This window comes from Aotus nancymaae, unplaced genomic scaffold, assembly GCF_030222135.1.
Source record: "Aotus nancymaae isolate 86718 unplaced genomic scaffold, 86718_ANA_hifiasm-v0.15.2.pri h1tg000010l, whole genome shotgun sequence".
Classification (NCBI taxonomy): Eukaryota; Metazoa; Chordata; class Mammalia; order Primates; family Aotidae; genus Aotus; species Aotus nancymaae.
Genome location: NW_026988421.1, coordinates 74203973 through 74229923, shown reverse-complemented (window position 1 = coordinate 74229923; position 25951 = coordinate 74203973). Strand labels below are relative to the sequence as shown.

The 25951-nt window shown below is 37.7% G+C and overlaps 1 protein-coding gene across 8 annotated transcripts in view; it reads right to left on the bottom strand.

The window, feature by feature from the left end:
• NRG3 (neuregulin 3) overlaps nt 1-25951 on the bottom strand; it is a 1106210-nt gene that overhangs the window by 29790 nt on the left and 1050469 nt on the right. For all 8 annotated transcript variants that reach the window (XM_064374391.1, XM_064374395.1, XM_064374396.1 and 5 more), the window contains 2 exons: nt 9622-9724; nt 1819-1945 (listed from right to left, as the gene is read on the bottom strand). In XM_064374391.1, coding sequence (XP_064230461.1) covers nt 1819-1945; nt 9622-9724 — 230 coding nt within the window. The remainder of the gene's footprint in view (nt 1-1818; nt 1946-9621; nt 9725-25951) is intronic.

The window sequence follows — 25951 nt, the reverse complement described above, 5'->3', positions numbered from 1 at the left end:
TAGGACAACCGTAGTTCCCCTTAAAGTGCCTGCCTGAAAAGATAAATAAAAATCTGAAAGCTACTGAAAGAATTTAAAGTTTGTTCCAGCCAACACCTGACCATAGTCCCCTGATCTCCCTTTCTTAGAACATTTACTGAAAAAGACTTAAAAATATGGATTTTGATTATGACTCCAAACCTCAAAGATGTCTTTCTCAAGGACTCGACACCATTTTTTGAAATATTCTCATCAGGAAGGATGGGGGCTCTGTCTCCTAGTCTCTGTAGGAGGATAGAATCCTAACTTCATCAATTGCCAGGAAACAGACACAGCTGCTCTGATCATATTTACTCAAAACAACTCTGTAATTTTTCCCTTCTCCAGCTCTTCTCAAGCCCCTGTTCATCCCGTTCCCTATTCTCTCATTCACCTTTTAAAATGCCCAGCTACTTCCGTACAAATTGAAGGTCAGTTCAACTATTCCACTAATATATCAGCGATTAGAATCTATCCTCATCACTTTAACTAATGTCTGGCTTTGTTTATCTTTGACACAATCAGTTGCTAAGGAATGAAGCCCTCTATCACCGTGGCTGTTTTAGAGCGGTGAGATTATACCCATTAGAAATCAATAGCACAACCGTTCGCTCTGTTTCTGAAAGGAACAGTCCCTTCGTATTGCCATGAATAAAAGTTTAACAAAACTTGACTGGGAAGAGACTCTGATTTATGATTTCTGCATAAAACCATCTAAGTACATCTGTTATGCACATCACAATAGTGACTTTTTGGGTAATGATTTCTTAGAATCACAAGTGATATATAAATTTCCAGTGATTTAAGCATTTGGAGTGGTGTGAATGTGTCCTGGGTGATTGCCTATTATACTCAAATACTAGGTTTATGCAGTGGTCTTTGTTCTTTTGTTTCATGCCTCAGATTCTGAAAGTACGATGCTGTGTGGGATCAAAGAATTGCTACCCTAAGAGGAATATATCTGCATGTATTACACAGTATTCTCTCGTATTTAATGTAGTGTTTTGCAATATAGCTCAGTAATGATTAAAACTGCCTTACAAAAAGTGTAAGAGGCAAAGAGTTTGCATTTCACTTCAAGTTCTGATACCTTTGCAAGGCCTGGAATTAGAAGGATTGAGTCTGAAACTCCACATTTCACCTCTCACCTTTGATTCTTCTCACATCCCTTAACTTGGAGATCTCTGAACATAACATGCATTTTTGGAACTCTATGGCTTTAATCTTCCTGTATGTTCTAGTGTCTAGCTCTTAGCCTTCTGACTCTCTATAGAACTTTTCATGTCCTTTGAAGCCCAGCCTGAGCCTGACTCTGTTGTGAGGCAGCCCCCACGTCTACTCCCATCCACCTCCCATTGGCTTCTTCTTGTCCGACCTCTGCTGCAACAACTACTTCAGAAGTCACTTCAGCTGGTTCTGAGGGATTCTGTGATTCTTCCTACACGGAACTTCTCTTATGGCAAGGGACATTGTATCCTTGGTGTCACATACAACTTCTGGCACAAACTAAGAATTCAACATGTCTACATGGGACAAAAAAAAAACTGAAGTTCTCATTGTTACCAGAGATTAGCTTACATTATAGATTGTAATCAAAAGCTGAAATTTAACCTGGCTTTTATCTGATGCATACATACATACATATATGAATATCCCCTACCCCAAAACTGTAAGACCATTTAAGTAAAACTCTATAAAGCTCTGAAAAATATATACAAGTCTGATCTCAGGCTCCCAATACTTCTGGACTGGAAGCACTGAGGTAGCCTGCAGAAGGAGGTGTGTAGACATGTCACTTACATTTTGCAGCTGGACATGACTCTTCACCAAGTTCTCTGACTTCGCCATTGTGCTGGATGCTTTGAGACTGTAGCTTTTACCATTTTGTGGCACTTTCAGCTGCTCTTGGATTTGTTTAGCTTGTTTCCTGTAGGCATAAATAAACATGTGTACAAATATTTGCATGAATTTATTCACCTCCTACTTTCTGGGTTTCATTCATTCCCATTGTCTATATTTGTTATTTGCTAAAGTTAAATAAACTCAGTTAACAAAGACAACCCTTCTTTCATTTCCAACCCCACCAAAAAATACTTCCAATTTAGTGATAGCCTGATATCATCGATATTATGTAGGAATTCACACTCAATGGCATCCCAAAAGTAGACGAAAACTTAGTGCATTGCCCCGGACCCCATAGATGCAAGAAGTCTCTAACCCTGAGTTTTACCTGCAAAGAACTGGAAATGCCGTGAGAAAGTGACTAGAGGAAAACAATGAAGACTCGGGCTTAGCAGCTACGTATGACATATTTGTAGAGTTACATTTATATTTGTACAATTCAAATATGTTTAGCTTAATTGCACAACTTGACTATATACTATAATGTGTATATTTTCTGTCTTTTACAACTTAGAAATAACTCATTTATTGTTACCAAGAGCCCAAATATTAAAAATAGCTAACTCTTAAAAAGCTGGTAATTATACAGTAATGTGCCACACATTTTAAGTGCTTTACATGTATCGATTCACGTATTCTTCACAATAATTCTATGTGATGAGGCCATAATGCTATACCCATTTAGTAGATGAGAACTGAAGCATAGAGAAGTTAAGCCATTTGTTTGAAGTCACATAGTCAATGAGTGGCAGAGATTGGATTTCGGCCCAGCCAACCTGCCTCCATACTTTATACTCTTCAGCCACCACTGAGAACTGCCAAGCCATGTGCTCATGCTCTCACTGCTTCTAAGTGAAAAGGCTGAAACTGCTCTAGGATTCTGGACTTCAAGTAAAGTGCTCCTGCGTGCGCATGTGGAGTGACTGTTGTCTGGATCACTCAGTGCCTATACGAGGATGGGACGAACCAATGCCTTATCAGTAGCTGTCTCCTAGAAGCTTCACAGAAATCATCTATCAGCATAAGACTCGGTACCCATTACACACACACATACCTCTTTGCAGTGTTGACTTAAAAACATAGAGGGAGACTCTCTAAAAGAAAATATTTAATTGGAAATAAGTATTGCAATGGGAATACACACAATATAGTAAAATATGTTTTATTACTAGGAAGACAGGAAACATACACAACTGATTTGGGATAATTATCCTTGGCTACAAGGATCAATAAGAAGGATGGTGCCAGTCCAAGGGCAGACAAGCAGTTGCTGGGTAGATGTTCTTGCAGAAGTATTTTCATGTGTGTGTAAGGCAGCAATAGTCTTCATGCAAAGCTGTGGTTTTTGCAAAGAGTCTTTTGTGATAGTTCTTATAATCAGCCGTTTGCACATGGGACCCCTCCCTTCATGGCTTTCTCCGTTCTGTTTGTCAGAGTTTTTAACACAAATGATTCCATTTTGATTCTGACAACATTCCCAGTAGAATCATGCCCCTCAATTTTGTCTTTTCTTTAGGGTCTCTGCCAAAGATAGAGCGATCAGTGGAGTACGTGGCCAGACTTGGCAGTGAGCTTCTCCAGGCAGGTAGCACCCTACAGAGCATGGCTTCTTATATCACAGGGACTGGGATTTGAATCCCACTCTGTTACCCACAGTTTTGCTACCCTAATAATTTCCTAAACTTGTTGAGCCTCCATTTCCTCCTCTGTAAATGAAGTTCGTAAGAGCTATCTTCCACGGACACTGTGGTGGCTGCATGTGGAAGCACATGCAAAGTGTTCATCTCTTTCCCAGTATCATCAAGCGAGCTCAGTCTTGTGAGCAGAAGCTACAGAAGAATCAGAGCATTGACTCAGAGATAAAAGATCACACTAATTGCATCTTCCCAAGCAATTCACCAGCACTTGCTGCAAGCTTTGGAGGCTTTGAGCTTCATTACCCATTTTGAATTTATAATATCAGTGTGATGTAGCTCTGTTTTTTAAGATAATTCTTTTATCTGTCCAATTATTTGGGAGACTTTTATCTCTAATACTCTTAGCTGCTTTAATCTTGTTGTAATAATCTATTTACTTCCTAACAGCTGATCTATAGCCTATTGTTAAAAATAAATCTATCATATCAGCATTTTAAAGAGCACATTACAGCCACAACATTTTATCAGGGATTCATTCACAAAAAAAGAGGTTATCAGGAGGTTCTAGTTGGGTGAATCATCCGGAAAAAGTAAGAGTGCATGTCGTAGAGCAAGGACACCATTACTCTCATGGGATTAAAATAGAAACACTTAATGACTTTTTCAGTCATCCAATTCAGAATCTCGAAAGTATAAACTTGTACAGGAATTTTCTTTATACAATATCAGACTGCGTTTTCTAAATCCTTTTATTATTTGCATTCCTTTAGTCTTTTTTCACTCAAGTCCTGACTCAGTAATATTCCAAGATAAGTGGTTCTTTCATTCTGAGCCTGCCTCTGCCTAGCTAGCATCCCTGCTGTCTCACAAGCACACACATTTTGCCCTTTCCTCCTTCCTCCAGCAAATGGCAGCAGAGGAAACAATTAGCAGCTGATTGCAGTATTAGCTCTCTCATGAGAGGCATTTCTGGAGAAAACAAGATGCAGGCATTGCACCCAGGAACACTCCTAGCCCTACAGTGTCAGTGTGGAAACTTTACAGTTCGTTGAGTATGAAGTTTCTCTGGTCCAATGCATTAGAAAGAAATGAGATGTAAGTTGTGGATAGTAGACATCATGAATCCATTGTTAGGTATTATTTGTCATGTTGCAGATTGGGCTCCTGGGAAGGCAGACCCTGAGATAAAGATAGCATAGAGGACTTTTGTTAAGGAGAGCTCTTGGTATCAACACCTGTCGAAGCAAAGGGAAGAAACGGAAGCAGAACTGGGCTGGGGAGAAGTTGGAATGTGATGCAGACTCAGCAAAAACTTCAGCAAACCCCACAGGGAGCTTTGAAGCTGGCATGGTCTCGCACCTGAAGTTAGGGAAAAGGTCTAGGTCTTCAGAGCCTCATATTGAAGTGTCATTGGAGGTAAACAATCCCATAACGGGACATGAGATTGAGAAAGGTGGCTCTTCATTGGTGTTTGCTGGCAAACTTGGGAACTAAATTCCCCATATCTGAAGAAGATCATAGTAGTGCATCAGTGTGTCCACTATCTGCCATTAATAGGCTTTTCTTGGGATCTAAAATCTCTTACGTTAGGGGGTTGGTGACCTATAGTCAGAGTCAGGTTGTTAAAATATCTATATTTCACTGATAACACCAGTTCTTCTTGATCCTCCTCTTTTTTCCCATTTGTAATAATTACCTGTTTCAGATTCTGCCTCCTGAAACATCTCCTCTATTTCAATTGTAGTTTTATAGTCAAATCATGTCTTGTATTTCCAAATTCTACTAAGAACTCTAATACTCATCCCCATCATTCTTAACTATGTAAGTTTAAAGTAAAGAGAAAACCTTGAATAATTTATAGGTGTTGTGTGAGCTACATTGGTCAGACTTGAAAGGCTTAATTAATAGTTCTATTAACTATGTATGGGAATATATTAGCGTACTGGGAGTGAAGAGAAAAGAATTTCTTTTACTGTTCTTTTTTTTTTTTTTTTTTAGAGTTGCTGGGGTTTAAGTTAACTCCATCAAAAAATCCTCTAAATTCAAGGTGTTTCTTACTTATTCCTCATCATGTTTCCTACCTTCCAACTTTCCTCAGACATATAATTTGTTGTAATATTCCTTCCGAAGATGTCATGCCATGCCAAAGTAATGTCAATTGCTAATGACAAGGTAATGGAAAAAGAATCATAATGGCAAGATCTGAGTGATTATGGGAAGTAGAACATAAATGATTAAGTGAGCTTTGGGGTAAGTCTTAATTAACTCTCTCTGGGCAGAAACTGTGCATCCCAGTATATCGAATGGAGGTTCAAGTGAATTTATTTGGATATCAACGACAGAGAGATCTTAGAATCCTGGAAGAACTGGGGCTTCTAAGCTAAAGTAAAACAAGTATATACATATAATCTACCTTACTTTATGAGTAAAAGTAAGGGCAGGTCAAGGTAGAGTCCAGATATTCTGTTCTCCCCAAGGTTTTGGGAAAGGAATTAGAAATCCACAAATTCACACACACACAAAAAATTGTTCCAGGGTGTTATGAAAATTGACATTACTTTTAGCAATATAAATTAGGTGCTTGGTGAGGTTGTGGCATTTCTCTCAAGCAAAGAAAAGTAAAGGGAGATCAAGCCTGAAATTGTACTAGAAGAAGGAAATACACCCTCAGTCTCTAATGAGGAACATATAGCTCATCCAATTCCAGCTGGAAAACACTTCCATTTTTATCATTATTTTATTATTTTACCTTTAGTTATTAATTGATTCATTTTTTAAAGAAAAATGTGTCCCAGGCTGGTAGACAGAAAAACAGCAATGTCCTGCTTGGTGCTCCAGCTTCGGTTCAGTCCTCTGAGCCTACCCTAATGAATCTGATGTTGAACACTGTTTTCATTAAACACTTTGACCCCTCACCAAGCCCCAGGAGGAGATGTTGATCTCAAAGCCCACTTGCTGCCCAGAGTGAGACATTGACAGCCCCAAAGATGGAAGTCCCCTGGTAATCCAGCTTTTCACTCTTATAATTACCATAATCTGTCTTTCATTTAAATGTGGCACAACTATACATTATACTGTAAAAATAAGTGATTATCTGCTTCTTCATTGTAATTTGGTTATTGCTAAGTACAGAATTTCTTTCTTGTACAAAGCTCTAGCAGAAAGACCCTTCTCACTACAACTCTGCTGGGTGTGATTACTCCTCTTGTGCTCCACGGGAGCCTCTTAACTTTATAACTACCCAGCCTCCAAGCCCTAGTGTGGAAAACTATGGGTGTTAACAACAAGGCTTCACTGGGTATTTACTCTTTTAAACACTATGCTATGCACTTTATATCATGATTGCTTTTTTTTTTTTGAGACTGAGTCTCACTCTGTCGCTCAGGTTGGAGTGCAGTGGTGTGATCTCTTCTCACTGCAACCTCCACCATCTAGGTTCAAGCCATTCTCGTGCCTCAACCTCCTGAGTAGCTGGGATTACAGGCATCTACCATCATGTCTGGCTAATTTTTGTATTTTTTTTTTTTTTTTTTTTTTTTTTTTTTTTTTTTTTTTGAGACGGAGTTTCGCTCTTGATACCCAGGCTGGAGCGCAATGGCGCGATCTCGGCTCACCGCAATCTCCGCCTCCTGGGTTCAGGCAATTCTCCTGCCTCAGCCTCCTGAGTAGCTGGGATTACAGGCACGCGCCACCGTGCCCAGCTAATTTTTTGTATTAGTAGAGACGGGGTTTCACCATGTTGACCAGGACGGTCTCGATCTCTTGACCTCGTGATCCACCCGCCTCGGCCTCCCAAAGTGCTGGGATTACAGGCTTGAGCCACCGCGCCCGGCCAATTTTTGTATTTTTAATAGAGATGGAATTTCACCATATTGGCCAGGCTGGCCTCAAACTGCTGACTTCAAGTGATCCTCCTGCCTCGGCCTCCCAAACTGCTGGGATTACAGACGTGAGTCACTGCATCGGGCCATGATTGCATTTAATCCTTAACAAAATTCTGTAAGGTAGATATTATATTTATTCATATTTTATCACAAAGAGAACCAAGGCTAAGAGACATGATATAATTTGCCTAATCACATAACAAGTAAATGACAGTGTGAAGATTTGAATCCAAACATGGCTCACTAGTGTACAGCCCCGACCCTTATGCCAGATGGCATCCTTAGAGAACAGAGTGCTATGGGCTGCACAAAAGTGGGTAACTCATAACTCACTCTGAGCAGCTCTACCATCTAGCAGAAGGACTACGTGAACCAATATGGTATAGAAGTTTAGAGCATTCAAAGAGCCTATCTGCAATTTTCTTCTTTATGACTTTGAAAAACAAATATCTTAAAATAAATTCAGGTGTTTTTTGAAAAATGTAGTAATAATGCACAACTTTGACTGCTATAGGGATTGGGAGCTAATACATAAAAAGCCCAGTGTACCTGACAAAGAGCCAGTGCTCAGAAATTGATAGTTACAACTGTCACAGCCAAGAGTTGCCTAGGAGATGTAACAGCTAAATCATATGGTAAGGATGGGACCCTGGCATTAACAAAAGGGCATTAGGTAAAATACTAAGGAAATCTGAAAATACGGTATTTAGTTAGTAATACCATATCAATATTGTTCCATTAATTGTGACAAATATACCATGCTGATGTAAGGCATTAATAATAGAGGAACTTTGGTCAAAGGTATACGGAAACTGTACTATTGTTGCAACAGTTCTAAAAATCTAAAAACATTCTGGAATAGTTATTAGAAAAATAATAGTTTCTAATTCTGAATTGATGCTTGAGTTTCTGTTATTTTAAAAAATCAGAAATCACAGTTCTCTTTGAAAATCAACACAGATAAGATGCAGACAGGTATCACAAACAGTACATGGAAATTAATCTCATATTAGAAGAGCAAATGGGTAAAAAATTATAGGTCCACTGAAAAGCAATTACACATTGGTTTGAATTTCAGACAAGCGGTGGGAACAAAACCTGTGTCAAATTCTTGAGGCACGAGAAACCAAGGCGCTAATGTTTTCAACCACATTTCTTATTTTAAATGCAGATGATATCATTTTAATAAATAAAATTCCTCTACCAGAGTTCATTTGGAAACACACACATAGGTGTATATATATATATATATATATATATATATATATATGTTTATATCTACCTTTTTTTTTTTTTTTTGAGATGGAATCTTACTCTGTCCCCCAGGAGTGCAATGGCGTGATCTCGGCTCACTACAAATTCTGCCTCCCAGGTTCAAGCAATTTTCCTGTCTCAGCCTCCCAAGTAGCTGGGATTACAGTTGCACGTCACCGCACCTGACTTATTTTTGTATTTTTAGTAGAGTCGAGGTTTCACCTTATTGGTCAGCCTGGTCTCGAACTCCTGATCTCAGGTGATCCACCTGCCTTGGCCTCCCAACGTGCTGGGATTACAGGCTGAGCCAATGCGCCCAGCCCATATCTACTTTCTAGTCAAACATAAACATCTTCATGTAAAGAAGGTCTAGTTTCTTGGCAGGAAACTTTAGGGCACATTCAACATATGCATACCAACTGGTAAACTAAAGTATATTTTTTAGTATTCATGTTACATATTTGCCTAAAACATTTATGAAAACTTGAATTTTTTTTCATAAATTAATATATAATGGTTGATAATGTGTAGGTTCATAGCAGTGGCCCTCTGTTCAGAAGAGTTAGCCCTTAGTGACAGGCAGACACCAAGCCTTTAATACTGGCAAGTGGTCAATCAGTGCAAGAACATAGAATATTCATGATCACTGAGAGGAGTGATCATTATGTGCATCAAAGATAAACTGTGCACACATGTATGTACACACACATCACATACATGCACACACATGCCTGTACACACTCACCACACTTTACAAAAAGGTCCTAAGTCACTTGCAGATTGTTGGTAGACCCATTTGCACAGGTTCCATTTGCACAGGTCTAGCAGGTTGATGCTAGACCCATTTGCACAGACTGAGAACTTAAAGTTACACCAAGTGCTTTCTCTAAAAGTAAGCTTTAAACACTTGAGAGAAATAGTCTTACTTGCTTTTGAAGTAGAATGCTGCACAGAACATGCCCACGATGACAATTCCAAAGACGATACATGAAATGGACAGCACCTGCCTTTGATAAACTTCTTCACTCTCTGTGAATTTGAAAAACAAAATTAGAATGCATGCTAGCAGGGCACATCAACAACAATCTTCATCCATGCACTTCTGAGCTGGTAGGAGTCTTTCAAAGCCAACATTTTTTATCTGTCATAAATAGGGAAAAAATGAGGAAATTATTATGATTCAATTTCTTTGCAAAGTTCTATAGGATAACTGGTTGATATTTTTTGTATCTGCATCACTACATCAGAACTCATACTCAGATATTGCAATTACAAATTTTATTATCAAAAGATATTCTATGACTTTAGGATTTACTGGGGACATAAGCTTGTGAAATTGTGCGAGGGCCCAAATTAATCAGCTAGACAAACAAACTCATGTGCTTCTGAGCTTTCCTGTTCCAGTGATGCCTTCCAATTTAGCTTCTGTGGTGCGGATGCCCCAGTGTTTTCTGATTTTGATTTAGTCCTTGGCTGTCAGTCTCCCATTCATCCTGCTATCACTATGATTGACATCAGTCATGAAGAAAAAATCAATATGCATGTAAGTATTTTATTCACCCAGTCTCTGCCCTTCTCAATACCAATGATTTGGCACAGTAGAACTCAGCCTCTGTTACCAAGGTCATATCTTTTAGCTTGTCATCACAAAAATGACAATAATTCAAAAATAAATACTTCACTCTTTAGCCACTACCATTTATACTCCTTGTTCCTTTCCTAAGCTGTATCTACCTAAACAATTCCTCCATTTCATCAAGACTTTGTATCCATAGGACCCAGCAGTTTCTTTGTTAATTATCCTCCTCTTGTCTTCATCTTTCTATTTATATAGGACAGTGACCATGGCCCAGGACTACAGTCATTTACTCTCTGGCAAATACTCTCACTTACTTTATCCTTTTTGTCTTCCCTTCTACCTACTTGTCAAAAAAAATACACACAAATCCAAGAACCTGCCTTCTCCATACCTGTACCATGGGCAGCTCAGAATTAGGGAAGAAAACTGCACCAATGGGCAAATGGACACCGATAAACAACAGCAATCACAGAGCTTAAGGAGTCATCTAATAGTCACTAACAATCTCATCAGCCTGACTTCCCGTTTTCCTAATGATCATCCATATCGTCTCCACACTACTCACACCACTGACACATCTTCCCCTCTCTCACTCTCAGACCTTCCATACATGTAATAAGGAAGAAAAAGTCAGTTTAGAAGAAATTTCCCATGTTCTAACACATATATATCTAAAACGATACCAAATTAACTGCATCTATATCCATTCTTTCTCTCTCTCATTACCATAGAACAATAGTTCTCAAATTGTAATGCACTGGAGTCACCTTGGAGCCTATTAAAAACAGACTGCACCACTTTTTCACCCAGAGTTACTGATTTAGTAGATCTGGAGTGGGTACAGAATAGCTGCATTTCCTAAAAGTTCCCAGGTGATTCTGATGCTACTGGTCTGGGAAACATACTTTCAGAACTATTGAGCAGACTGAGAGTTCTCAGAATATGAATCATTTACATAAAAATCACCCAGGGAGATATGTTTTTTCTTTGTTAATGCCAATTCTGGTATCCTTCTTGGACTTTCTAAATCAGGATTTTTTTTTTCTTTTTTTGGGACAGAGTCTCACTCTGTTGCCCAGGCTGGAGTTCTGTGGCATAATCTCACTTACTGCAACCTCTGCCTCCTGGATTCGAGCAATCTTCCTGCCTCAGCCTCCCAAGTACCTAGGACTACAGGTGCATGCGTACTGCCACACCAGGCTAATTTTTGTATTGTTAGTAGAGACGTGGTTTCACTACGTTGACCAGACTGGTCTTGAACTCCTGACTTCAGGTGATCTGCCCACCTCGGTCTCTCAAAGTGTTGGGATTATAGGTGTGAGCCACCAACCAGGCCAGAATCTTTATATAAGTAAAATTTTCAGTATTTCTCATGCATACTAAAATAAGAACATTATTCAATTAGAGCAAGTGCTGTTTTTTTAATTAAATAAGAATTCCTTTGGTGTTCATTGTTTCCTAGCATCTCAGGGCCTTCTCATCACTGATAATTAAACAAAAACAATAGATTCAAATTCATTTTATGATGGCAGTATTATGATACTGAAGAAGACAAAGACCTAACAAAAAATTATAGATAAATAGCCCTCATTGTCATAGATGCAAAAAAATCTTAATAAATTTTAGAAAATAGAATATAACAATATACAAAAGGTAGAGTGCATCATGACTAAGGTTGATACATGAAAATGCAAGGTTGCTTAATATTTTAAAATTAATCAATGTGGTTCACCATTTTAACATCTAAGCAAATCATCTAACTAGATCAGAGGCAAAAACATAGCAAAACTTAATATTCATTCTTGATTAATACTCTCAAAACCTAGAAATAGAAGGTACTTCCTCAACCTAATAAAGAGTAGCTATAAAAAATATATATATCTAACTTTGAAAGACTGAATGTTTTTTCCCTAAGATCAGGAATAAAGCAAGAATATCCACTCTCATACCTTCTGATCAACATTGTACTGGAGGTTTAGTTAATGACACAAGAAAAAATAGAAATAAAAGTCATTCAGCTGGGGAAAGTAGAAGAAAAGTTGTCTTTGCAAACAACATGACAATTTTATGCAGAAAAGCTGATGGAATCTACTAAAGAGCTAATACACCTATTAAGTTAGCTTAGGAAAATTTCAGGATATAAGGTAATAAAAGAGAGATACAAAAATAAATGTACATCTATTTTATAGCAACAAAGAAAAATTGAAACAAAAATGTCATTTACAATAGCATCACAGTATATAAGATAAATAGAGATAAATTTAACAAAAGGTACACAAGTCTTGTACATTGAAAAGTTTAAAAGAAGACCTAAATAAATAGATAAATCATGTTTATGGATTAGAAGCCTTGATATTATTAAGATGTCAATTCTCCTCAAGGTGATAGGCAGATTGATTGCAACGCTATTAAAATCTCAGGAAGCATTTTTATTGTTGTTGTTGTTGTCACAGAAATTGGCAAGCCTATTCTAAATGTTTTATGGAGGAAATACAACAGATCTGGAGTAGCCAAAACAACTTTCTTGTAGCCAAGAGAACAAAGTTGTGGAAACACACTACTTTATTCTAAGATTTCTTATAAAGCTATAGTAATCAAGGCAATATGGTGTTGACCTAATTATAGACAAATAAATAATTGAAACAGATAAAAGAGTACAGAAATATAATATTCTAAACTTATGTGGCCAATTGCTTTTGACAAAGATACCAACATAATTCAATGGTGAAAGAATAATTTTTAAAAATGACATTGTATCAATAGCATATATAGCCATATCCACAAAAATGAACCTGGGTCCTAACCTCATACTCTATACATATATCTGCTCAAAAAGGATGATAGATGTAAATGTAAATTTTAAACTACAAAATTAGAAGAAAACATAGGAAAAGGTTTTAGTGACATGGATTTGGCAAAGATCGCTTAATTAAAATACAAAAGCTACAAACTAGAAAATATTTCAAAATCAATAAAATGGACTTCATCGACATTAACAATTGCTCTTCAAAGGCACCATTATGAAATTCAAAAGGCAAGATACAGTCTGAAAAAAATTTGAAAAATATATATTCCACAATGGACTTGTATCTTTAATTTATAAGAATTACTTTTCAATAATAAGGTAAGCAAACCAATATAAATATGAGCAAAATATAGTTGATAGAAACTTCCCCAGAGATATCTGGATAACAAATAAGTACCTAAAAAGATACCCAACGTTGTTCATTATCATGAAATTACAAATTAAATTATAATGAGATATATGGCACCCCCACTAGAATAGGTGAAATGAAAGATTCACCATACCAAATGTGAAAAGAATGTGAGCAACCAGAACTCTCACGTACTTCTGATGGAAAGGTAAAATTATACAGCCACCTCCAATAATAGCTTCACAGAAAGTTAAAAATACACCTACCTTATGATCTAGCCATTCCATTACCCACGACTCTTGAAAGTTTAATTTCATTGTGTACCCAAATGTTCATAGAAACTTTATTTTTAATAGCCCCCAAACTGGAAATAACCCAAGGATCCATCAACAGGTAAATGGATAATCAAAAATAGTGTATTTCTATATAATGAAATAATCCTCAGCAGTAAAAATAAATGAACTATTGATATAAACTACAATATGAAAGAATATCAAAATCAATATGCTGAGTGCAATAAATCAGACAACAAACAGGGAAAATGTTGTATAATTCCACTTATTCAAAATTCTAGATAATGGAAACTATAATAACATAAAACATAGGTAGATACCTGGGGTCAGGAGCAGGGACTGGTAGGAGAGATTCCAAATTGATGTGAGGAAACTTTTGGGAGTTACAGACATGTTAATTGTCTCAATTACAGTGGTGGTTTCACTGGTGAATACGTATGTCAAAAACGTATCTAATTATACATTATGAACAAGTGGTTTATCTTATGTCAATTATAGCTGTATAAACATTAATCCCAGGGTACAAAGAATACAGAGAATATACCAAGAATATGTAGAATGTGAAAGAATATAAAATACTACGTAGCTTTTTATCTTTTAGGGTTTTTTAATTATTATACTCCCATAAACCACTCTCTATATAGCAGGCTATATAAACTTTTTAATACATAAGTTAAATCATATATTTGTATGTATATGAATGCATGTGAATGTGTGCATGTATTCTATTTTTAATGTGTTATTGAGTGCCTATTTGACTTATAATACCTAAAACTCTTAGTATGGTCTTGACGACCTGCCTGATATGACACTGCTCACCCATATCAACCACTTTCCTCTTTTTCTGTTATGTCTACGATTTCACTCCTTAGAGTCCTGAAACATGCTGTTTGCTTTATTCTTCTGCTTGTCTTAAATGTTCACTCCACTTTTTTTAAATCTCAAATTGAATGTCACTAGTTCAAAAAGCCTTGCACTATCTAAAAGCCTTGCACTGTAAGCTCCACTGGTTCAGGGGACCACATTCTTCATTAATTTATTCATTTTGCTCATCACTGTCTCCTCAGCACCTAGTGCAGCACTTCTCACATCATTGACACCTCAGACGTGTTACCTGAATGAACGAATGGATATTGCTATCTTTACAGAATTGTTCGTATTACATCAATTCTCATCCCAGAGTGTTCTTAAGGCTTAGAAACTGCCTGTGTTCATATCATGTCCTCCTAGGCTTAAACACATCTCCTTTCCTGAGTTGACCATCTGCTCCCGACCCCACCAAGTCCCTAACTTGATACCCAGCTTCTCCAGTTGGAGCTGCTATGGTTTGAATATGTTCCTCAAAGTTCTTGTGTTGGAAATTTAATAGTCACTGTGACAGTATTAAGAAGTGGGGCCTTTATGAGGAGATTACACCATGAGGACTCCACTCTCATGAAGGGATTGATGCTGTTATCATGAGAGTAGGCTAGTTATCACAGGAGTGGGTTAGTTATCACAAGAATGATCTCCTGATAAGAGGATGAATTCAGCTCCATTTCTTCTCTCTGTCTCCTGAGCTCACTTGCCTTCCCCCTTCTGCCATAGAACTGCCCTCACCAGATGCTGGTGCTACGCTCTTGGACTTCCCACCCTCTAAAACCATGAACCAAATTTCTTTTTTAAAAATAAATTACCCATTTGGTGATATTCTGTTATAGGCTAAAACATGAGCATTTTCATCCAACCTTGGCCTCCTCACTAGGATTCTTCATGCACAAAGTCCTTTTCACAGCACAAAGTTCCATCAGGAAAATGGTGAAAGCACTTGTCCTCTGGCCTCAGAGCATGAGCGGCATGATCAGCTGATATGTAGGTATTCTGATTGTTTATCTCTGTGTTGGATTTCTCTGCTGTTCCACCCAACATACTCTATGCTGACACTGGTATACTGCCTAGTTTTATATTCTAGACTAGCTTCACTTGGTGCTGATGCCAATTCACAGTCAGAAAAATAGGCTGAGGGATGGCTCATATACACAAAATTCTTCATACCATGACTTTCTGGGGTGCTCCCAAAATGCTGCAGAAGCTTCCAGGGCCAGCTGAAATTAGTCCATGACTAGTGTTGTTTCTCTATCAGTAAAGATACTTGTAGCACTTTATCATTAAAAACCAAATGGAAGCCTGATGAAACAAATCTGGATCAAAATCTACACGTACGGAGTCCACATTCTAGGACCTCTTTTCCTTCATTTCTTCTATTTTGTGAGACAATGCACTACATCCTCTCCTAAGATATGATTACATTTTTCTAGAACTTTTTCCTGTGGAAGTATTTTGGGAACCAATGTTTTAGAACATCTTCTCTCTTCTTAGGCTTTAGTTTTGTTTTTAATACATTTATGCTGGCTGGCATAATAGAAAACAGAAAAATATGTGATAAAAATATTGCATTATCTACATTTCTTAATAAGTTGAGAGGGGCAATCATGTGCCCCAGCAGGCTTGGGTTGACATTTTAAGTTGGAAAGATTCAAATTAAAGGGATAAAAAAATGTGTCATTAAGACCTGTTTAGGCATATTTTTATCTTAAAAAATGCCATCCTTTCCACCTCCACATTTGCAAGCTCAATACATTTTCCAATTGAACTTGGAAACAAATAAATAGTTGTGCCAACTCTAAAGAATTCCATTTTACTTAATTGTCAGTTCATGACTGAAATGCAATAAGCATGACTTGTATAAGATAATCTATCTACCCTGCTTCTGCAAATAAAAAGAATTATGAAAATTATGGAGAATCATACCCACTAAAACAAACAAAAAAATAAGACTGCACCCGCAAAAATGAATGATTTCCACATAACATGTGTGCAGTATGTTTTTTTAAAATCTTTTTTTTTTTTTTTCACTTGCAGCTAGTTGAATGTAGCCTGGGGAAATGCAAAAAAAAAAAAAAAAATCTGAGTTTAAATCAAGAGTGAGATTAAAATTGCAAAGACTACAAGTGAATTTATAGGCCCAGGTGTAGTTACAATGATGGTATATTATCAATGCATTTGATTCATAGGGTATTATGCAAGAACCAGCATAAAGCAAGAAGCTGAGAGTCTGGTAATTTTGGATTTGACTTTAATTTTGGTCACTTGTAAAATGAGTGACTGCAAGTGTGTTACTTTACCTTTGTAAACTTCAATTTCCTCACCTAAGTAAAGGCAATAATATCACTTATGTTTACAATGATAATGATATCAAACAAGGTTTCTAAAGCATATAGCACATAGTAATTCAGTACATTCTAGTTTGTCTTTCTTCTGTATTTTAACGTTTCGTGCCCGTGTGCAATGGCTAATTTTAGGTGTCAACTTGACTGGAATATGGAATACCTAGAAACCTAGTAAAGCATTATTTTTGGGCATGTCTGTGTGGGTGTTTTCTTCTATTATTTCATTTGTTTATTTATTTTACTTTAAGTTATGGGGTATATGTGCAGACCTCGCAGGATTGTTACATAGATATAAACATGCCATGGTGGTTTGCTGTCTCCATCCTCCCTGTCATCTACATTAGGTATTTCTCCTAATGTTATCCTTCCTCAATCTCCCCACATCCTATTATCCCTCCTCTAGCCACCTGCAGACCCCAGTGTGTGATGTTCCCCTCCCTGTGTCCATGTATTCTCATTATTCAACATGCCTGGGTGTTTTAAGAGGACATTAGCATGTGCATCTAAGTGGACTAGATGGGGAAAATCTGACTTCAATGTGGGCAGGAACCATCTCATTTTCTGGTATACTGAAGAGAACAAAATGAGAGAAAATGTGAGTATGTTGCTCTATTTGTTGAACTGAGATATACTCCTCCTTTCCTGTCCTTGGACAAAAACTCCAGGTTCCCTGGCCTTTGGACTCTATGACTTAAATCAGTGACCCTGGGGTTCTCAAGCCTTTGGCCTCAGACTGAGAATCATATCATTGGCTTCCCTGGTTTCGAGGCCTTTGAACTTGGACAGAGTCATGCTACCGGGGTGGCCTGGCTGAGTCCTCCCCTTCCCCCGAGCCCACGCCACTCAGGGAGCAGTGTGGTCAGTGGTTGTGCATGCCTGACTTTTACCATCAGCTGCAACTGTTCTTATCCTCTTATTCATTGTCCTTACCAATAAAATAGAAAAATATCGTATACCTGATGCTTAGAGATTAAATAGATTAGCACAAAGTGCCTAGAATAATACATGGTGTATAACTGATGCACAAAAATGCCGGTGTCTTTCCTTTTTCTTTTTTATCCTGAAGCAGCATTTAAGTCAAAAAGAACCTTTAAAATACTCTAATACGCTACTCCCTTATGCAAAACTAGCCTTAGCCACAGGCAGTCAGTGACTTGCTAACTCTGGAGAAGTCTGTCTCCCAAAACAGGTATTTAAATAATTTATTTTTACATCTTTTTTTTTTTTTTTTAACTCCTGATTACTTGTACTTTCCCTCTTGGTAACTATTTTTCAACTAGTGGTTTGGAATTTCCTGCCCATAAATTTTGAAGGATGTAATACAAGCAGATCTTTTTGGGGAATGGGCTGTTTCACACACTCCCTCACAGATTAACAACTATGAGGTATGTGGTATTTCCCCCATTTTCTTGGTCAAGACAATGGATAAGAGAGGATAAGAGCTCTCACAGCTGGTGGTGAAACAGATGCATGCAACAACCATGCATGCTGCTCCCAGAGTGAGGTGTGCCCAGGGCTAGGGCAAGACTCAGGCTAGACTGCCTGCCAAAAAGATTCTCTCCATTGTTCTAATGCTGGGTTCTGAAATTTCACCATAATGTTACCTTCTCTGATTTCATACTGTCCCTCACTTCTCCCTTTAAGAAAAATAAATTGTGCTCTTTGTCCCCGGAGAGACAGAATCCATAGAATACCTGTCAGCTAGCATGATGTCTTAACTGGGCAGTCATAGTTCAGATCCGGATGTGTAACACAGCCTGATGGAAATTCTCTTGGAAACTGCAACAGCATAAAATTCTCAAATTCTCTCCATAGAAACTTGTTAAACTATACTACATAGAAAAAAGAATGCTACTGAAAGAAAATCACAGTCATAGTCCTGTTACAATATTTCCCCTGAGAGATCTCTGTACAGAGGACAGACATGTGGGTGACCCTGTTAGAGCATGATCCCCTACATGTGCGAGGGAACAGGAAATGTTCTAAATGGCACCTCCATAACCCCTCCAGGTATAGGGACCCAGGATTCTAGTGCTTCCTGAGAACATTTCCTTTGTACCACAATTTCTAGGGTTGCCTAAAAGACACTGAGCTCAACTATGATTTCCATAAATGTGCTGATCTTTAAGTAGTGTGAGGTTTACTAAGCGCGCGCGCACACACACACACACACACACCTGTAAGTCATATATATGAGCAAAAGCTTTACCTGGAAAACCGCATACTCAAGACATGGAATTGGATCCTATGTGTTGCCACTAGGTATCAAAATGAAGCATGATTACTCTTATCATCATTCTAAGAGTCAACCAAATAATACCTTGGAGCCTCCTTTCTATCCAAGAATTCATTATCTGAGGCCCTGCAGTTAGGAGTCCACATAGAGAAGCAAGTCATCATAATACAACAATATTCAATAACGAACCCACTATTTATGAAATGATTCTTCTCTCCAGCATTCCTCCCTGCCAAATTCTAGTATTTATTTCTATCCATCAAATCAACCTCATAATCTGTGTAGGTCAGTCTCTCCCTAATGGTTGCACTCTGACTTTTTGTCCTCATTTTAACTGGATTAAGTCTAAGTGTATTTAATCCAGTATTAATTATTGTTAGATAAAGCAGGTCTCCTGAATTTTATTTTTAAAAATCAACAAATGCTTGTGATAGATTAAAATATTAGGAGCTTATAAAAAATTAATTGCAAATGAACCTTGATGAGGAAAGAGATTGAAAAGGAGAAGAATATTTAGAATCTTTGGAAATCAGGATGTGCCTTTTTAAACTTGCAGGCAAGTTAAAAAACAAAGAGTTCAATGGCCTTATAAATGCCTTAAATAAGTATTTCATTTAGTTAAAAAATGGTCCTGAAGGAAAAGGAATCCTTACCATGAGATCAATGAGATCAAACATACACTGGCAGGGTGGGGCACTGAGAGAGGGTGGCACCCTGGCAGGGGGGCATACAATAAGAATATCTTGAAGATGGAACCAGCTCCCTGAGCCTTCCTTACAAGCAACCTTGAGAAAGCTGCTTGGGGAGGCTCCAGTCTCACCATCCAAGTGCAGAGAAGCTGAGATGACCAGGAGGTACGAAAATGCTCCATGTCTTTTACACTGTGTTATTCAGCCTAGAAGCACTTTCCCTTTCTCTACTTGAAACTCTCACTGTTATGTATTGAATTTTATCTTCTAAAAGATGTTGAGGCACTAACCCCAGTAGTTATATGCATATGACTTTATTTCAATATAGAGTCAGCTATGGTCTGAATATTGGTGTTCCCCCAAAATTCATATGTTAGTACCTAATGCCCAGTGGAATCGTATTAAGAGGTGGGGCCTTTGGGAAGTGGGTGAGTCACGAGGGCTCTACCCTCATGAATAGGATTAGTGCTCTTATAAAATAAGCTCAGGGAAGCTCCCTGCCCCTTCTACCCTGTAAGGGTACAACAAGAAGGCACCATCTATGAAGCAGAGAATGAACTTTCACCAAACACCCAATTTGCTGGCATCTCGACCCTGGTCTTCCCAGCCTCCAGAACTGACAAATAAATGCCTGTTGTTTATAAGCTATGCAGTCTAGGGTACTTTGTTATGCAGTCCAAATGGACTAAGACAGGGTCCTTGTAGAGAACCAAGTTAAGATGAGGTCATGAAAATTGACCCTAATCCAATATTACCGTGTCCTTAGGAAAAGGAGAAATTTGGGCACAGAGACAGACACATATACATGTAGGGAGAACATCATGTAAAGATGAAGTCAGAGATGAGGGCAATGCTTCTACAAGCTTAGGAACTTCAAAGCGTGACAGCCAATTACCAGAAGGTAGGAAAGAGGCATGCAAGAGTTATTCCTTCACAGCCCTCGGAAGGAACCAACTCTGCTAATACCTTGATCAGAAGTGGAAAACTAAAGAATTCTGTTGTGTGAACCACCCATTTGTGGTGCTTTGTGACAGCAGCCCTAGCAAGTTAATCTGCTCACTGATCCCTGAAAACTCAGAAGAAATACTATCAAGTCTGAAAATTCTTCCCAAGTTTCCCTTCTGCATCCCTTTTGCACCTTTTCCATTACCACTTGGTCTTGTATCAAAAATGCTCATATTAGTTTCTCAAAAGCCCCTCAGGGACAAGGATATGATCTTTATTTCTGTAGAGTTGTATGGGGCTAGTGCTGGCTGTGCACTAGGGAGTTACTACAAAAGCCTTTGGTGAACGCAATAGTTTCTACTGAGGACATTTACCAGTGGGTCCTCTGCCTGGTGGGGCAATAAAAAGAGGCAGCAATTTCTTGAGGTGGGGGAGGGGGTGGAAAGTTACAGGTGCCTTAGAAATTCATCTTCTTGCTCTTTGCAGTCAACTACAGAAGAGCATACTTAAAAAAAAAGAAAAACGATAATAATTACTTACAATAATGTTGATACTCTATAGTTTATCTTATTTCTACGCAAAATGCTTTTAGATGTGCATTATCCATTAAAGTTGATATCTAAGGGGAAATAACAGTTTAAATTCATAAACAACTCTATTCTCAGCCAGTCATTTTCTTTTCTTCCCCTGCACCCCCACAACACATAAATCTTTCCTGTAATAACTCCTTATCTCCTTCCCTCCTTTCACAAACACTGAGGCTCTGGCTGACTATAGATAAGTGAATATTATAAGACATATTTTGAAAAGAAAATGAAATGCCCTGGGTCCTTTCATTAATATGTTTGACATGCACTGGCTTTGGAAGTACTATTGCTTCCACAAATAAATTATAAGTAAAAAGCAACCTGCATCAAATTATATCTACCGGTGAGTTCTCAATGTTAACGTAAGTCCAGTCTGTGGTGTCTGACTTCACTTTTGAAAGATCCGATAACTCCATTTTTCCTGAACCTATAATAGCTGTCCCCGACTCCTTACCCTCAATCCTAGGTTTTATCACTTAGGATTCACCGTTCATCAGCAAAGTCTCACTCTAGGAGCAAGACATGTGACTTGGAACAATACAATTCCATTTTCTCGGCAACAGGGAGAATTTGACCCAGTGGTTAAAGAGAATCTAGTTGTGACCTATTTAAATGGAATAGGATATCTAACCCACTAAAGTCCTTTTAATCTTGCCTCCCAGAACATTCAGGCCCATTCAGAAGGTTGTTACATACAACCTTCTCCATATTGATGTAATGGAGTTTCATCTTTCTCAGACAGATGAGGTGTAAGCTAAAGGAATCTAACACCTTTACCACCGGTATTAGCAGTAATCCTGCAAGACCTACAAACATCATCAGCAAAATCAGCTCTTTGCATCTGTTTACAGACTGAGAACCCTGTGGCTATTTGATTTCTCAGGCTTAAGTTGTAACTATCCCATCAGGAGCTGTCCTGAGTCAGGTGGATATCAGACAGCACAGAGCAGGCCTCTGGACTCTATCTAGGTAGGGGTTCTCTCCTCTGGCTATACATTAGTAACACTTAGGGAGCTTCTCAAATACACCAACAACTGAACTCCAGCCCAGAGCAGATCTGAATTTCTACCACTAGGAGGCTGGATCTGTATATGTTCAAATCAACCTGCAGCTGAAGTTGAAAACCTCTGGTCTAGAAGTAGAGCATCCAGTCTGGACCAGCATGGTCCAACAGAAATATAATATAATATTATAATATATATATAATATATAATTTAAGCTTCCAAAGCATCCTAGTAAGCATGGTAGAAACAATCAATCAATCAATCAATGGAGAAATTAGCTTTAATTATAAATTTTATTTGACCCAACATATCTAAAATAGTAGCACTTCAACACAGAAGAGCTATAAAATATTAATGAAATCTCTTACATTGTTTTGGTACTAAGTCTTTGAAGTCTAGTGAGGCTTTTTATATGAGACTTACAGTACATGAGACTTACATTTCAGCCTAGCCATATTTCAAGTGTTCAACTGTGTTAATTTTAGCCTAAAACTACCTCCTTACAGATTCTAAGTTTGGCCTAATGGTTTCTCTGTACATAGTGAATTTTAACCTAACGATATCCCTAAATAGACTGGAACCTACTCCTGTACCGTGATTGAAACTCAATCACTGAGTTTCAGCCAATCACAGTTGGTCAACTGTTCAAACTGTGTTCAAATGAATGCAGAGGGACTGTAGCCAGCTGTTTCTGTACTTCACTTCTTTTTTCTGTAGGCCACTTTCCCTTTTCCCATAATTTCCCTGTTTCCATAAATTTCACCTTGCAGCAGGGCCAGAGTCACTCTGTAATTTGGTTCAGAGGGCTACCTGCTTCACAAATTGCTCAATTATAGTCTATTACATTTAACTTGCCTCCAGTTTTTAAATTTTTTTTTTTAATGACTATCACATGTTTGTGGCTACCATGTTGAACAACACAGGTTGACAGTCAGAAAGCACGGATCTGTTCCCAGGCTCTCGCCCTATTTACCTGACTTTTGGCAATTTCATTTAACCTATATATGACTCAGTTTTTGATGTGAAATGTGTTGATGATGATAATACCTGCCTTACTGGGTCACTGGAAGATTGAATGAGATGCCTTGTACTATTGTACTATGCATTTACTAAGCACAGTCTCTGGCTCACTCCCAGTGTTAATAAAATGTAATTGGTTTCTACTATATTATTACCATTATTTTAATATATTGTAGAACCCATTGTGAAATCTGAGTTTGAGAGGTAACATGTAAACTATTTGAAAACAGTTTCTAAGTCCTCATGTGCATAAGAAAAATGAAAAATTAAAACAGTATCATAGTCAAACTCATAGTTTCAGGTATAGAGTCATACTGATGCTCCTTGAATTATATTAATATAGTCATGGGAATAAGAAACGAATCTTTTGTAAATATCAGAGCTGATAATATTGAACTTAATTCACTTTAACTTGATTTTTGACAAATTTATCCTAAGGATATATGCAAACTACAAGTGGAAATACAATAGCACAGCTCACCCCTCTTCTTGGACATTTTGTTATCCCTGCCCCTCCACTGCCTGCTGTGTCCTTTATGTTTAACCGTTGTCTTCCTCTACTTGCCTATAGGGTCTTTTTACTTTTTTTCATCATATTTTCTTATTTTTAAATTAACATATGAAATTATGTGTATTTATTGTGTACAATGTTTTGAAGTATTTATACATTGTGGAATGGTTAAATCGAGCTGATTAGCAAATGCATTACCTCACATGGTTATGATTTTTGTGGGGAGAAGACTGAATATTCACTGTATGAGCGTTTTTCAGGAATACGAAATATCATCATTGACTGTATAATAGGTCTCTTGAATTTATTCCTTCTGTCCAACTGTAAATATGCATTCTTTGACCAACATCTCCCCAACCCCATGCTCCCCTAAACACCCTGGACTCTGGTAACCATCATTCTATTCTCTGTTTCCATGAGATCAGCTTTTTTTTAGATTCCTTTGCCTGGCTTATGTTACTTAATGATGTCTCCAGTTTCACCTATGCTCATGGTTTCTATGTCCCTGTAATCTGGCTTACACATGGTCTTACTGAACCACATCTCTTACTTCATCCAAGAATATCCTTTCATTACTGTCCATGTTGTGAAGCAGCACAGTCTTTTATTTTTTCAAAATTCAAATTCCTGCCCTTTATAATAAACTTTAAAGGGTAATATATATACAAAAATGCATAATTCGTAAATTTACACTGTGAGGAAATTTTACAAAATGAACACACATAGGTACCCAATGCTCAGACCAAGAAATAGAATATGATCAGTACCCCAGGAAGAGCCCGTATACCACTTCCTAATTACTAGCCACCTTCTCTACCATGCAACCATTAAACTGACTTCTAATACCAGAAGCTAGTTGTGTCTATTTTTGAACTTTATGTAAATGGAATTATATCTTATGTTCTTTAGATGTCTATATTTTTTTGCTTAGTATTATTTTAAGATTCAGCCATGTTGCTGCAAGTAGCTATGGCTCATTTATTACTACTTCTATTAATAATACAAAAAAAATGAGCCAGGCATGGTGGTGAGCACGTGTAGTCCCAGCTACTCAGGAGGCTAAGGCAGGAGAATCTCTTGAACACAGAGGCAGAGGTTGCAGTGAGCCAAGATCATGCCACTGTACTCCAGACTGGGCGACAGCGAGACTGTCTCAAAAAAAAAAAAAAAAAGAAATAATAATATGGAATTATTGTTATCATTCTATGTTATTATACAGAATAGATTACCTGTTTTCTAAAACTTATAATAAAGGTAAATCATGGGCATTGTTTATCTTAGCACTCGTAGGTCTATCTCATCCTTTTAAGTGGCTGCATAATATTCTGTCACATGGTAAAGTCATATGGATATTTGTTTTATTTCTACTATTGCCCAAATATAATCGCTGTTGTGATAAAGAGCCTTGTGTACTTGTGGTAACTACATTTTAAATATAATAATGACCACCTGTAAAGTGTGTGGAAAAGACAGCAAAGAAAGAAAAAAAGTCATATGAAAGAAATGAAATAAAGTGCCTCTGGGTAACTAGGAGTTCTAGAGAGGATCCTGTTCTTCCTCATTCTAATATTTGGCATTTCTCAGACTAACAGCTCTCCCATTCTTGATCCTGTACAAATCTTGTTGATAAATCTTACCTATACAAAAAGTGCGAGTCTGCATTCTCCAGCAAAGAAGAGGTCTAACTGGCAAACACATTGATCTATTTGGTAACAGAGATTACCCCCGGGTATCCTTAATTCACAAATGTGAATGGAAAATTCTGATTCACCAGGTCTTTGAAGAAAGTCTTAGTTATAAGTTCCCAGAGTAAGACATGAAGTGTTAATATAAATAGGTCTCTTAAAAGCATCCCTAAAAAGAAATTGGTCTATTTTACAAATCCCTGGTGATTTCTAGCATTTAAAGTTGGACATTATGGTCCACTGAAAAGTTTATCAGTGCCAAGTTCAGAAAGATTTGAATCAAGTGACACTTTTGACATTTAAAAGTTGTGCAACTTTTAAGCCTCAGCTTTTTTACCTAAAC